Raw genomic sequence first — 12397 nt, forward strand, 5'->3', positions numbered from 1 at the left:
TGCTGACCTCCTGTCCTGACCATCTTGACAGATTTAAACACTGGCAACAAGTCCTGTGCCGAGAGGCGCTGAGAGGGAGTCGCTACTACTGGGAGGTCGAGTGCACTGGAAAGTGGTTTGGGATCGGAGTGACGTATAAAGGCATTGATAGGAAAGGAAAGAATCTGGAGTGTTGCCTTGGATGTAACAACAGGTCCTGGTGTTTGTTCTGCTGTGATTCCAGTTTCTCTTTTTGGCACAATAACAACAGTACCAAAATCTGTGCTCCCTCCAGTCACCAGATCGGCGTCTATCTGGACTGTCCTGCTGGCTCTCTGTCCTTTTATTGTGTCTCAACAATGACCCTCCTGCACAGGTTCAACACCGTCTTTACAGAGCCACTCTATCCAGGATTTTGGGTCGGCATAGATTTCCACTTAACAATCTCCCCTCCGAGCACTTCTGACCAGTGACTGGTGTGGTCTGCAGGTCACTCCAGGTCTTGTGTGTCACACAAGCGCTCTTAATTATTAGGGGAGAAGAGGGAAATTCTGAGAACCATTTTAGGGGTTGGCACACCACGGATGATGTTTAGGCCATAGAGTTGCCTTTCAGTGCGACAAAAGAATATACCGTATGCAATTTGATGAAACAAAGGAAAAAAGAAAGGAAAGAGATATGGAGAAATTAATGAAGTGGACAATGTCCACTACAGGGAGACCCTTAAGAAAGACTGTAAGGTGAGGAATGAAGAGCCTGCAGTGACAAAATAACAGACAAGGGGATGCCACACACTTTGGATTCAGAGGAGCCACAGGTTAGGTGGGCTCAGCAGAGGAGGCAACAGCTGTAGACTGATGGGCTTTAGAGTTTTGGAAGTGACCGGCAGTGGGCTCATGTTCATAGCTGGGTTTACTGTCGACCACATGGTGCACAGCTCACCGTGCAGTCATCCTTCCGTCCGCTACATCCGTGTCAGGTCTGTGGGAGCTCAGTCATTAAAGTGAAGGGGTCGTTAGCCAGAAGGCCATTAAGGCGCACACCTGAATTTGGAAAAATAACCATCAGCATATCAGGCAGAATAGTCTTGCTGAAACCTAAATATTAATATAGCATGCATGTTTAAACTGCAAACATAGTTTTTAAAATTAATTACATTAAATCATATCTTCAAATAATAATATCTAGAATTTAGTTGCTCTTTCACAAGATATGTGAACTGAAGTCCGTATTAACATGTAAATTGTGGCAAAACAAAACTCCAGTTAAGCTGTTCAGTTTTCAAAAGCAGGTCCTCCTGTCTTGGAACTTTCATAATAAACACAATTTGTCACCACACAGTAAAGTATTTGGTTGGATTAAATGTAACATCAAACATAAAAATAAGCAGTTTGCAAAAATGCCATAAAAACCTGCCTTTAGCATCACCCTTTTGGAATAAGAAGGTAGATTACACTCCTCAGCCACATTTTACATAATTTTCACATTACTGTCGCCGTTGCCCGGGGCGGCCGTTTCTGAAAAAGAATTCTTTTTATTCTAAAAATGTCAATATTTCTCATCACTTAGTTTATTTATGTGTAGACGACATTAAAGCCCTGAAGAGCCTGTCAATCCATTAGGCGCCATAGGTGGCCCACTCTGGCACCATCAACTGCGGGGCGCCATTTATGAAAGTTAAGAGGCGTGCGTTCCAGACACCAGGGGGGAACCGATTCCCCCGGGACAGTGATGTCTGCAGTATGTACACAACGGGATGCCATTTGTGTTTTTGAAGGTTTCTTCAAGGGGGACCTGGGTCGTTGATCTCTGATGATAACGAGTGGGCACTGTTACCTGCTGGGTGCCGTTTATTGAAGTAAAAGTGTGCGCACTCCTGACACCAAGTGGCATGCGCTCCTTTAAGTACACGGATTATACGCAACCGTATGAAACTGTTGAAGAAACTCTGCGACATTCATTTGCACTAATGCCATTTATTTCTTAAACTGATTCTTTTCTTCTTTTTCTTTTTTTTTTTTTAAATCAGATTCTTACTATTAATATTACAATTAAACAAGATTAGCATCCTTCCCAAGCTTTTTTTTCTATTTCAAAGCATCGCCATATACATTAACAAATCATTTCTTAAGAAATTAGACTCAACCATAACCTCATTTAGTTGGAATTCAAAACATCCACGCATCTAAAGGGAGACTCTACAACGAGCAAAAGCAGAAGGTGGCACGGCACTACCTAACTTTCAATTTTATTACCGGGCAGCAAGTATAGAAGACATAAAAACCTGGTCATTGACACAAAATGATGAATATACACCAGCCTGGTCTGCAATAGAATTAAAATCTTGCAGTTTTACTTTATATGCCCTGCTTTGTGCCCCAGTAAATACAAATGATGGTCAATACACTAATAATCCAATTGCCCTTCAATCACTCAGAATAAGGAGCCAATGCAGAAATCACTTCAAGGCAGGGAAGCTTTTATCTGTCGCACCTCTACATGATAACAACCCTTTTCACCCTCTCAAACCTACACAACATTTAATGTTTATAAAATGTCCAGGATTAAAACACTTCAAGATTTGTACCTAGATAATGTTGTTGCATCCTATGAACAATTAGGCTTCAAATTTAGATTCCCATCAACACAATGTTTCCACTACTTTCAAATTAGAAACTTAGCTAAATGGAATCTGCCCAAATGTTCATCACCTCCCACCTACAGTCTTGAAGACTTGGGTAGCATCTCTATAATAATATATAAAAACATCTTAAAGTCCCTTCCTTTCAAAGAATCCAGGGTATGGTGGGTAAAAGACCTTTCACTTAATGTTTCATAAAAGGAGTGGAAGGCAGCCATGCACAGCAAACACTCGACCTCCATATGAGCAAAGCACTCAATCATTCAACTTAAAATATTTTATCGAGTGCATTTATCTCATTTAAAATTGCCTAAAATGATTCAACCTGCGGACGTTGCAATCGAGCTCCAGCCTCACTAGGCCACAAGTGCTCCAAATTAACATCATACTGGACAAACACCTTTGAATGCCTGTCAGACAGCCTCTGAACACTTTCACATCCATGGGTAACTGATGTTCTACACTATTTGAAATTGGAAAAAATTGAATTCTCATTCAGAGGTTCTGTTCAAAACCTTTTTTTAAAACTTGGCAGGATCTAATCAATAACACTTTAGAATAAGCTTCTGTATCAGGGAGAAGGATACGTAAGAGCCATTTCCTAGTTATATAAGATTAATAAATGTTTTAATAAATGACAATGCATAATCTAGGGGAGGTTCCTATAACCCCCATAAGTAGAATTGAATTGGTATATTCTAGCAATTTCTAACAGCTCTGGAATTACAAGTCTGGGGGGGTAGAGGAAAATACATTTTTAATGTACCAGAAGTGTACACACTGAACTCTATACGAGTGAATATGGAGGTTGAACAAATGTTACTCCAACAATACAATACACAGACTTTCCAGAACGCAGCTGTGAGGAAAAGAAGGAAATGTCACAGGAGGACATTAAGTTCATGCACATAGCCTCGGAGTCTGACAGACTAGTAGATGGACACTATTGCATTAACCTTTCTTTTAAAGATGAGACACTTGAAGTACCAAATAATCGTTGCATTGCACAACGACGTACTATTGGACTCAAAAAGAAACTTACAAAGTATCCAACATTCCATGAGGATTACTAAATTTTCATGAAAGACATCTTAGACAAAGGATATGCCATCAAGGTATCCACTGAACAGCAGACCCTCGAAAAGGGGAGTGTGTGGTACATCCCTCACCATGGAGTATATCATCCAAAGAAAAATAAGATCAGAGTGGTCTTTGACTGTACAGCCACTTACCGAGGCTTCTCTCTAAATGAACAGTTGCTGAAAGGACCTGACTTAACTAACACACTCATTGGAGTTCTTACAAGATTCAGAGAGGAACCAATCGCTCTCATGGCAGACATTAAATCAAGTGAAAGTTCCAGATGAAGACACAGATCTTCTTCATTTCCTGTGGTGTCCTGAAGGTAATCTAAACAATGGACTTGAGGAATTCAAAATGACTGTTCATCTTTTTGGTGCTACTTCATCACCCAGTTGTGCCTTGTATGCCTTAAGAAGAACAGCAGAGGATGCCAGAGGCACAACATCTGAAGAAGCAGTTAACACTGTACTGTTAAATAATTTCTGTGTTGATGACTGTTTAAAGTCAGTTGCTACAGAAGAACAAGTCATAAAATTGGCCAAAGATGTCCAAGCTCTGTGCTTAAAGGGAGGATTTTATCTTACGAAATGGATAAGTAATAGCAGAGCAGTCTTGTTGTCCATTCCTGAAGAAGACAGGGCAGTAGATCAAAAGGACTTGGACTTAAGTCATAATTTGTTACCAGTTGTGAGAGCCTTAGGTGTTCAATGGAGCACACAGACTGACAATTTCAAGTTTCAGGTAAAGCTGCCAGATAAGCCTGCTACACGACGTGGTATTCTGTCAGTGGTCAGTTCAATATTCGATCCACTTAGATTTTTAGCACCTGTCATACTGCCTGCTAAGCTTATTTTAAGAGAACGGTGTAAAGAGAAATATGTGTGGGATCAAGAAGTGGGTGCTAAGTATGTCCGGCAGTGGAAAACATGGATGGACGATTTGTAGCTACTTGTGGATTACAATGTAGACAGGTGCATTAAACTGCCTGGATTTGGACAAATAATGTCTGCACAAATGCATCATTTTAGAGATGCTTCAGAAAATGGGTATGGCACTGTGTCCTACCTCCTCCTGACTAATAAAGAACATAAGAGACATTGTTCATTTCTAAAGGGGAAATCAAGAGTGGCACCACTAAAACCTGTCACTATACCAAGATTAGAACTTACAGCAGCAGTGGCAGCAGTCAAAATGGACAAAATGTTAAAACAAGAACTACAGATTCCCCTGCAAGAGTCAATCTTTTGGACTGACAGCACCACCATACTAAGGTACAGTGCCAATGAAAGTGCGCGCTACAAAACTTTTGTTGCCAACAGAACCGCAGTGATAAGAGAGAACACACAACCCTCGCAATGGAGGTACGTCACATCTGCACAAAATCCTGCTGACCAGGCATCGAGAGGATCAACAATAGGAAGCTTCATCAAAAGTAAGACTTGGATACAAAGCCCAAACTTCCTGCTACAGCCAGAACACGAATGGCCTAAGAGACCGGATGAAGTGGACCTGTCTACTAGCAACGATCCGGAAATCAAAAGGTGTGTAGTAAATCTTACAAGTGTAGAAGAAAACTTTACACCAGTAAAAAGACTTGTAGAGTACTACTCAGAATGGTACAATTTAAAGAAAGCAGTAGTGTGGTTCCTTAGGTTCAAAGAAGTGCTACTGCGTCTGAAAGAAGAGAGAAAGGCAATTCAATATACGGTCAGTCAATCTGGACACAGCCCAGCAAGACAAAGAACACAAATCACAGAACATATGAAGGAACACAAATCAACAACGAGGCTGAAGCCACTGTCTCTAAACGACTTGTCTAAAGCAGAAGACAAACTTACTCGCCTCAGTCAACTACAAGCCTACCCAGAGGAGGTTAAAGCCTTACGTAAAAATCAGCGTATAAAGAAAGGAAATAAAATCAACAAACTGGACCCAGTCCTGCAAGAAGAGATACTGAGAGTTGGAGGAAGACTCCGCAAATCTGCTACGCCAGAAAAGGCAAAACACTCTGCAATCATTCAGAAGAATTCACATAACGCTACTCTCATTAGGCAACAAGTTCACAAAGAAATTGGACATTGGGAGCGTAATTACAAGATGGGTAAAGAGTCAAGTCATCAAGACAATGCCAGGTGTGAAGGGGGCAGCCAGACCAAGACCAGCACACTGGGCAGACCTGTCAACAAACTGGGCCTGCACTAGGAAGCAGCAAACGATTGAAATGATTAATATTTCTTTTTGCATGCTTAATTTTAATTGTGTTTGTGTTTTTACAGTAGAATTTAAGTTTTAAGTTTCTTAAGTTTGGTTTAAGTTCATTAAAGTAGAGAAGGTTCTTACTAAGTAATGTTAAGGTAATTGATTTCTGCCTTAGCATTGACAATTAGGGGCCGGATGTGGAAGAGCCATTTCCTAGTTATATAAGATTCATAAATATTTTAATAAATAAATTTAATAAAAGGTTACTATAACCCCGATAAGTAGAATTGAGTTGGTATATTCTAGCTATTTTATCTGCTTTGACTAAACCTTATTCTCAGTTAGTGACCAGCCTTGCCATGTGTAAGGTGTAGAGGGCACAAGGTTTTAAACCGTGCCCGTATCTACGGGCCTATTGAGTGTGTGAAGTAACTCGTAAGATAACGCGCTTATTTAAGTGCAGAGCCATACGCTTAAGGTGTACAGAAGAAGAAATTAAGAACTTTTAAGTACAGAAATAACTAAAGTTTCTCAAGAAAAGCTAAGTTTAGAGAAGATATGATTTTCTTTTTTCTTTTGCCTTTTATTCTATGTGTGTAACTACTTTTTTCTTTATTCTTGTGTGGATTATTTGCTTTTAATTTTCACTAAATATTTTTAAAATGAACTTTTGGACTGAGAGATTTCTTTCGGCATGCGTTTTAATCGTGTTTGAACTCGCCTTACACTTCGCGGCCACGGGTTACTCTCACTTCCTTGCTGTTTTTAAAGCTGAGCTCTGGTTGTTGGCGCTCCTCTCTTTCTCTTGGGTGGGAGTTGAATTTTGGTTTGTTAAGTTTGACTTGGAATGTTATTTGTTTCAAATAAAATGAATAAAAATATAGAAAAATGCCACAATTAAGGACACTTGATGCTTTGGATAGATAATGGATAGATAACATGTTCTTAAATGTAAATAGCACATAATATTCAGTGATTCAGAATTTTTCAAGGAGAACTGAGAATTAAAAAAACAGAAGTGCAAAAAGAACAATATTCCTAAACCATCTCACCAGATAGTGTTAGCTTTCTAAATATTGATTCACACACCAACATTGAGGACTTTAAGCCAATGAGTTAAGGCAGAAATGTGCCAAGAAATGTGATTGGGGTCCTTCATACCTATGGCAATGGGGATTTATAATTAGTTTTCTTTCTCTTTTTGCAAATCTCTATATTTGTTTGCTATGTATGCATGTAGTTATATAGTAACTGTGGCACTATTAATTTTTGTAAATCTTATTCTGCCTTGTTTTCTTCTTTTCGCTTCACTGCTCTTCAGTGTTTTATCACTTTTCATGGAGTGAGCATGGAGGGGCTGCACTACTTCTAGTACTCAGGGGTCCACATCAGTGGCAGGTGGGTCTGGTCTTGGAACACAGAGGTGGGAGATGTGAGGAGAAAGGGCAGAGCGGAATCCTTGTTCTTGGGAGACGGAGCATATTTTAAATGTGAGTATAGTGATGTCCGTCTCATCTACTACAACTTTGTGATGGCCAGCAACATCACTTCAAGAGAGGACCACCGGCTCAGTTAGGGGATGCACGGTTGATCAAGCAGAGACAGAAGTGAAGAAGAGAACTGAAACAAAGCTGAGTGCCATTATGAACAATGCAGCACATTTTCTCTGTGACACACACCAACATTGAGGACTTTAAGCCAATGAGTTAAGGCAGAAATGTGCCAAGAAATGTGATTGGGGTCCTTCATACCTATGGCAATGGGGATTTATAATTAGTTTTCTTTCTCTTTTTGCAAATCTCTATATTTGTTTGCTATGTATGCATGTAGTTATATAGTAACTGTGGCACTTGTATCAGACAGGTTGAAATCAAAATAATCAACGTAGACCTCAGCGTTAACATTTGCAGTGCAACAAACAATGCGTATATCTCAGTTACATGCCATTTTAGACGGGATTCTTAAAAGCAGTGTTAATGTTTGTGCTGCGCCATCTGTTGGAATGACAAGTACACTGCATTTCATTGCTACAAATGTTTGTGATGCCTCAATGACAAAGACATAGTAACAGGATGGCCACACAGACAGAGACAGAGACACTTCTCCTTTTATTAACACTTTCAGCCCTGGATTCTCTGTTTTTATAGGAAAACTTATTTTTGTGAGATGTTTTACCTTTGGGGTGTCTAGAAAGCTCAAAAATGAAAAAACAAAAAAATTATCACTATTATTATATAATAGCTGTCAAATACTTCAATCTGCTGGTGGAAATAAAATTGAAAGTAGAGCTACTTGGAGCGCACAGTACGGAAGTATCCATTTCACCTCCGTGTTTCGCGGACTGTATGCCAGTCTCTCCATTCTGCGCTAATAGTTGCACATCCGGTTCCAATGGCTGCAAACGTACCTGTGCTTTACAAAAACGGCTGCGTCTTTATGTACTAGTAATAGGATGTCAGTAAGTAAGTAAGTAAGTGAACTTTATTTTCATTCATACCATACAACAGTACAACAACGAATGCATAGCAGGGCAGAAAGAGTTAAGTTGCATTTATTGACTTATCTATTGAGCTTCTGTAAAACGTCTAATTTCTGTCTTGGGACAAATAAAATTCCATCTATGAATCCCAATTGAAAATCCTCGAGTCCAAGAAGTTTGAACGATCTGGTGAAAGTTGGAGCGCACGGTGTTTTCTCCTACACCGCCATCTAGTGGATAGAAACATATTGCAATAAGTTAAGTCCAAAGGACAGACCAGAATATGAACGAAGCCAAATGACGGGCAGCCCTTTTTTTAAACAGTTGACAGCCTTGTCTGATCGGTTTTGTTTTCTTGTAATTTATTTAGTGCCCTCCTCCTACTCCTTCGTCTTTTAGTCGGTGACTTCGAGTGGCCAGCGCCGCTGCTCGCATTTCGTCAGTCTGCGCAGCGGTCAGCACTTGTCATCATTCAGTGCAAAGAAATACAACGGCGGCACGATGCGTGCGCGATAAAGTGCGCTTGAATGTAAACTTCTTGTTTCACACGTGATTGTCAGTCAGCGCCAGTGTGCCCCGCCCTTCCGGAAGTCCCCGACGACTCTGTCAGTTTCATTTCTCAGGGTCCGCTACAGACGCGGGAGTTTGGATGTGCGTTCACGATGGCAGCACCTCAGCTTTCTGTCTCCGCTGATCGGTACTCCTGCTCGGTGTGCCTGGAGGTCTTGAAGGAGCCCGTCACCATCCCGTGTGGACACAGCTACTGTATGCGTTGCATTAATAACTACTGGGACCAGTCGAAGAGAGAGGGCACCTATAACTGTCCTCAGTGCAGAAGAACATTTAACGTGAGACCAGAGATTAACAGAAACACCGTATTAACAGAAATAATGGAGACACTGAAGGAAGAGCGAGTAGATGCAAGTCCATCTCAGAGCTACGCCGGACCGGACGATGTCCCCTGTGATGTGTGTCCAGTTAGAAGACGGAGCGCCGTGAAGACCTGCATGACCTGCATGATCTCCTACTGTGAGACTCACCTGCAGCCGCACAAGGAGCATGGCGCCTACAAACGACACAAACTGGAGGAGCCGACTGGAAACATCGAAGAGAAACTCTGCGCAAAACACCAGAAACTTCTGGAAATCTTCTGTAGGACCGACGGGACCTGCGTCTGCTTACTGTGCGTGGTCACCGATCACAAAAGTCACGACACGGTGACACCTGAAGAGGAAAGAGCAGAGAAACAGGTGAGGAGAGAATTGGGAATGGAGGATAGAAAATCGGAGAAAAGAGCTGGGGTCGGCGACGTGAGGGGGGTGTACTTAGCGAAACGGGGGCAATGCAGTTATTTCATAATGAAGGTGGTTTACACACTGCAGGATACTTCAGAATCTCCAGCTTTAATACTGTCGAGAAATTAATGAAAGAAAACAAGAAAACTGAGCTGCCCAGGCAGTGGTCTCCGAGCTCGGATTACTTGGGTTCAATTTGTCCCCCCAGTGTCCTCTCGCGCATTATAAAGATGTGATTTGTGAGATTTCAAGCAGTGAGCCCAGGGGGTTCCTGCTCAGTGTGGCCCGAACGATGTACTCTTAACTCTAACAATATGGAATATAAAATAAGTCAGCAATGGAGGGTATTATTACTTACTCGTATTTTTAGTAGACAAATCACGTCATATACGTAAACTCTCTGCAAAGAAAAAGAAAAAAAGTCCCGTTCTTCTACTAAGGAGAATAAAGATGAGCGCGCGCGCACTTGTCGCGACAGGCTCGCTCTGTTCCTCGACTGTTTAAACTGGGCGTCAATTAGCGATTCCACCCGTCAACCCTTGCGCCCTCCAGCAGACTGCTGAGAATTGTAGTTCTGTCGGTAGAGTTGCCGCAAATTGAGCGCATACCCAGCCTTGCCCTGACATAGGCGGAATGCCCCCAGGTAAACTTTGCTACAGTTACTTGATCGCAGCTTCATGTCAATATCTGTTTAATCTGATCCCAGTGATTTAACTTTGTCAGCATGCGTTTTGTACTTACATGTACAGTATGTTAAGATTTATGTGATGTGTCCATTTTTTGCACTCTCTTGGTTGGAGGAGCGCCTTCTCTTCTTTTCTGAGCTGCTGATTGGCTAATAAGTGAATCGAGTCGAATCAGGAGGCTTTGAAATGAGCATCTCAAGCAGTAGTGATTGGCATTTCACTTTACTAATTCGATTCTGTCAAACTACCTGTTTAAGTGAATCAATTCATTTAATTCATTTAGAGTCTTCTGTATATGGGAAGTCCAGGTGGGGTGGGTTTCCTTTTGAAAATATATAATTTAATAATTTGTACATTACTTTGATATGTATGTACAGTCTGTGTGCATGTTTAAATACTAGCTGTGCTACCCATCTTAGGCAGCTTGGAATCTAAATAATCAACCAATGTTCACCTCAGGGTTCACCTCTGCAGTGCATCATGTAACGATCATGTCTCTGTTATATGTCGTTTGGTTTGGAATTGGAAAAGCAGTGTTAATGTTTGTAATGCGCACCATGTGTTGGAATGACAGAGTCATAGCAACCGAATGGGCATACAGACAGCTTTTATATTTAAGTATATATGAATATAGAATTCACACGATAATTAATATTCCATTGCCCTGTTCCCATACATAAAGCATGATGGCCCCTTTACGATCAATAATTAAAATAGTATGCTTCATTACAAAGTCAAAAATGAATGGGAATTGTGTGACATGTAATGAGTCAGTCATTACCCAGCCCACTATATCCTAAAGGGTCACGGGGGACCGCTGCAGCCAATCCCAGCCAACACAGGGCGCAAGGCAGGAACAAATCCCCGGGCAGGGCACCAGCCCACCACAGGACACACACACACACCAAGCACACTTTAGGACCGCCAATGCATCTAACCTGCATGTCTTTGGACTGTGGGAGGAAACCCACGCAGACACGGGGAGAACATGCAAACTCCACGCAGGGAGGACCCAGGAAGAGAACCCACGTCTCTTCATTAACAAATCAAATAATTCAAGACTCATGGCACCTGGTAATGCCATCTCTGCATGGTATCAAATCTCAATCCACACTCTCTTGTTTGGCTTCTAGCTGGTGGAACGAGCTGCCCACCTCCAAGTTTCTGTGTCCCTCAATGCGTTTGAAGACTCTGAATTTCCGTCTAAGAGCTAATAGATTTTGTAACCTCGGAGTTGTAACTCGCTCGTATTTTGTTCTTAACGTGCGGTGATCAGTTTTGTCCCCTTGTCCTGTCACACTCGGGGGGGGGGGGGCCCAACCCCTCCCTCTCCCAGTACCATTTACTCAATTATATTGACCTCTTTTTGTAAGTCGTTTTTGGATAAAAGCCTCTGCTGAGCAAGAAATGTACATGTGGATTGGATTTTGCCTTGAGTTTGTATTTAATAATTTATTCTTTTTATTTCTTAGGATGTATTTTGTGAACTTAAATCTGTTGACTTCTCATAATATTTATATTTTGCTTTTTCTGTTTTTTTTTTCTTCTGTTTAGACTCTGAAATATTTAAATTGTCTCCCTACTTCTATAGAGACATAAGAACAGGACTTGTGTAGCCATACTTGTTGAGTTGCTCTACACTCTTAACATTGCAGGTTCCTTAATGGCACTTTACTGGATTGTGTGGTTCCTCATAGAGCCGTGAAGAACCATTTCATTCTGGGAAAGGTTCTGTGCACATGGCAGTGGTTTCTTGACCTTTGAAAAGGAGACGCAATATGGGGACAAAACCGAAATCTTTAAGGTGTAGTCGGCAGGATACTGACAGAACAAGCAAACCTGAACTGAGCCTGTGTTGGTGTAGACAGCAAGAGTCCTCTCAAAATCAGGAACCCTTTGGTATTTCTCATGACTGTTATTATCTCTTCATGGTTATTTGTGGAACCTTTTATGGATCTAAAAAAAATATAAAAGTCTCTTACTGGTATCTTCATGTAGATGGTTTGTTTGGGGACCAAAAGAGGTTCCAAAAGAG

At 41.3% G+C, this 12397-nt stretch overlaps 2 protein-coding genes and 1 long non-coding RNA gene across 4 annotated transcripts in view; 2 read left to right on the forward strand and 1 right to left on the reverse strand.

Annotated features, from left to right (window-relative positions):
- Window positions 1–12397, forward strand: part of LOC114661667 (tripartite motif-containing protein 16-like) — a 202558-nt gene that overhangs the window by 64592 nt on the left and 125569 nt on the right. The gene's annotated exons all lie outside the window — the stretch shown is intronic.
- Window positions 1–12397, forward strand: part of LOC127529898 (tripartite motif-containing protein 16-like) — a 33833-nt gene that overhangs the window by 15245 nt on the left and 6191 nt on the right. The window contains exon 2 of one of the 2 annotated variants that reach the window (XM_051935153.1): window positions 9104–9631. In XM_051935153.1, the coding sequence (XP_051791113.1) occupies window positions 9104–9631 (528 nt within the window). Of the gene's footprint in view, window positions 1–8959; window positions 9632–12397 lie in introns of those variants that run through there. The other variant, XM_051935152.1, reaches the window with a different exon arrangement.
- The window catches only part of LOC127529909 (uncharacterized), a 60712-nt gene that overhangs the window by 15140 nt on the left and 33175 nt on the right, over window positions 1–12397 (reverse strand). Inside the window, exon 2 of the long non-coding RNA XR_007936516.1 lies at window positions 9394–9549. This is a non-coding gene — a long non-coding RNA (uncharacterized LOC127529909). The remainder of the gene's footprint in view (window positions 1–9393; window positions 9550–12397) is intronic.

Source organism: Erpetoichthys calabaricus, chromosome 12 (assembly GCF_900747795.2).
Source record: "Erpetoichthys calabaricus chromosome 12, fErpCal1.3, whole genome shotgun sequence".
Lineage (NCBI taxonomy): Eukaryota > Metazoa > Chordata > Cladistia > Polypteriformes > Polypteridae > Erpetoichthys > Erpetoichthys calabaricus.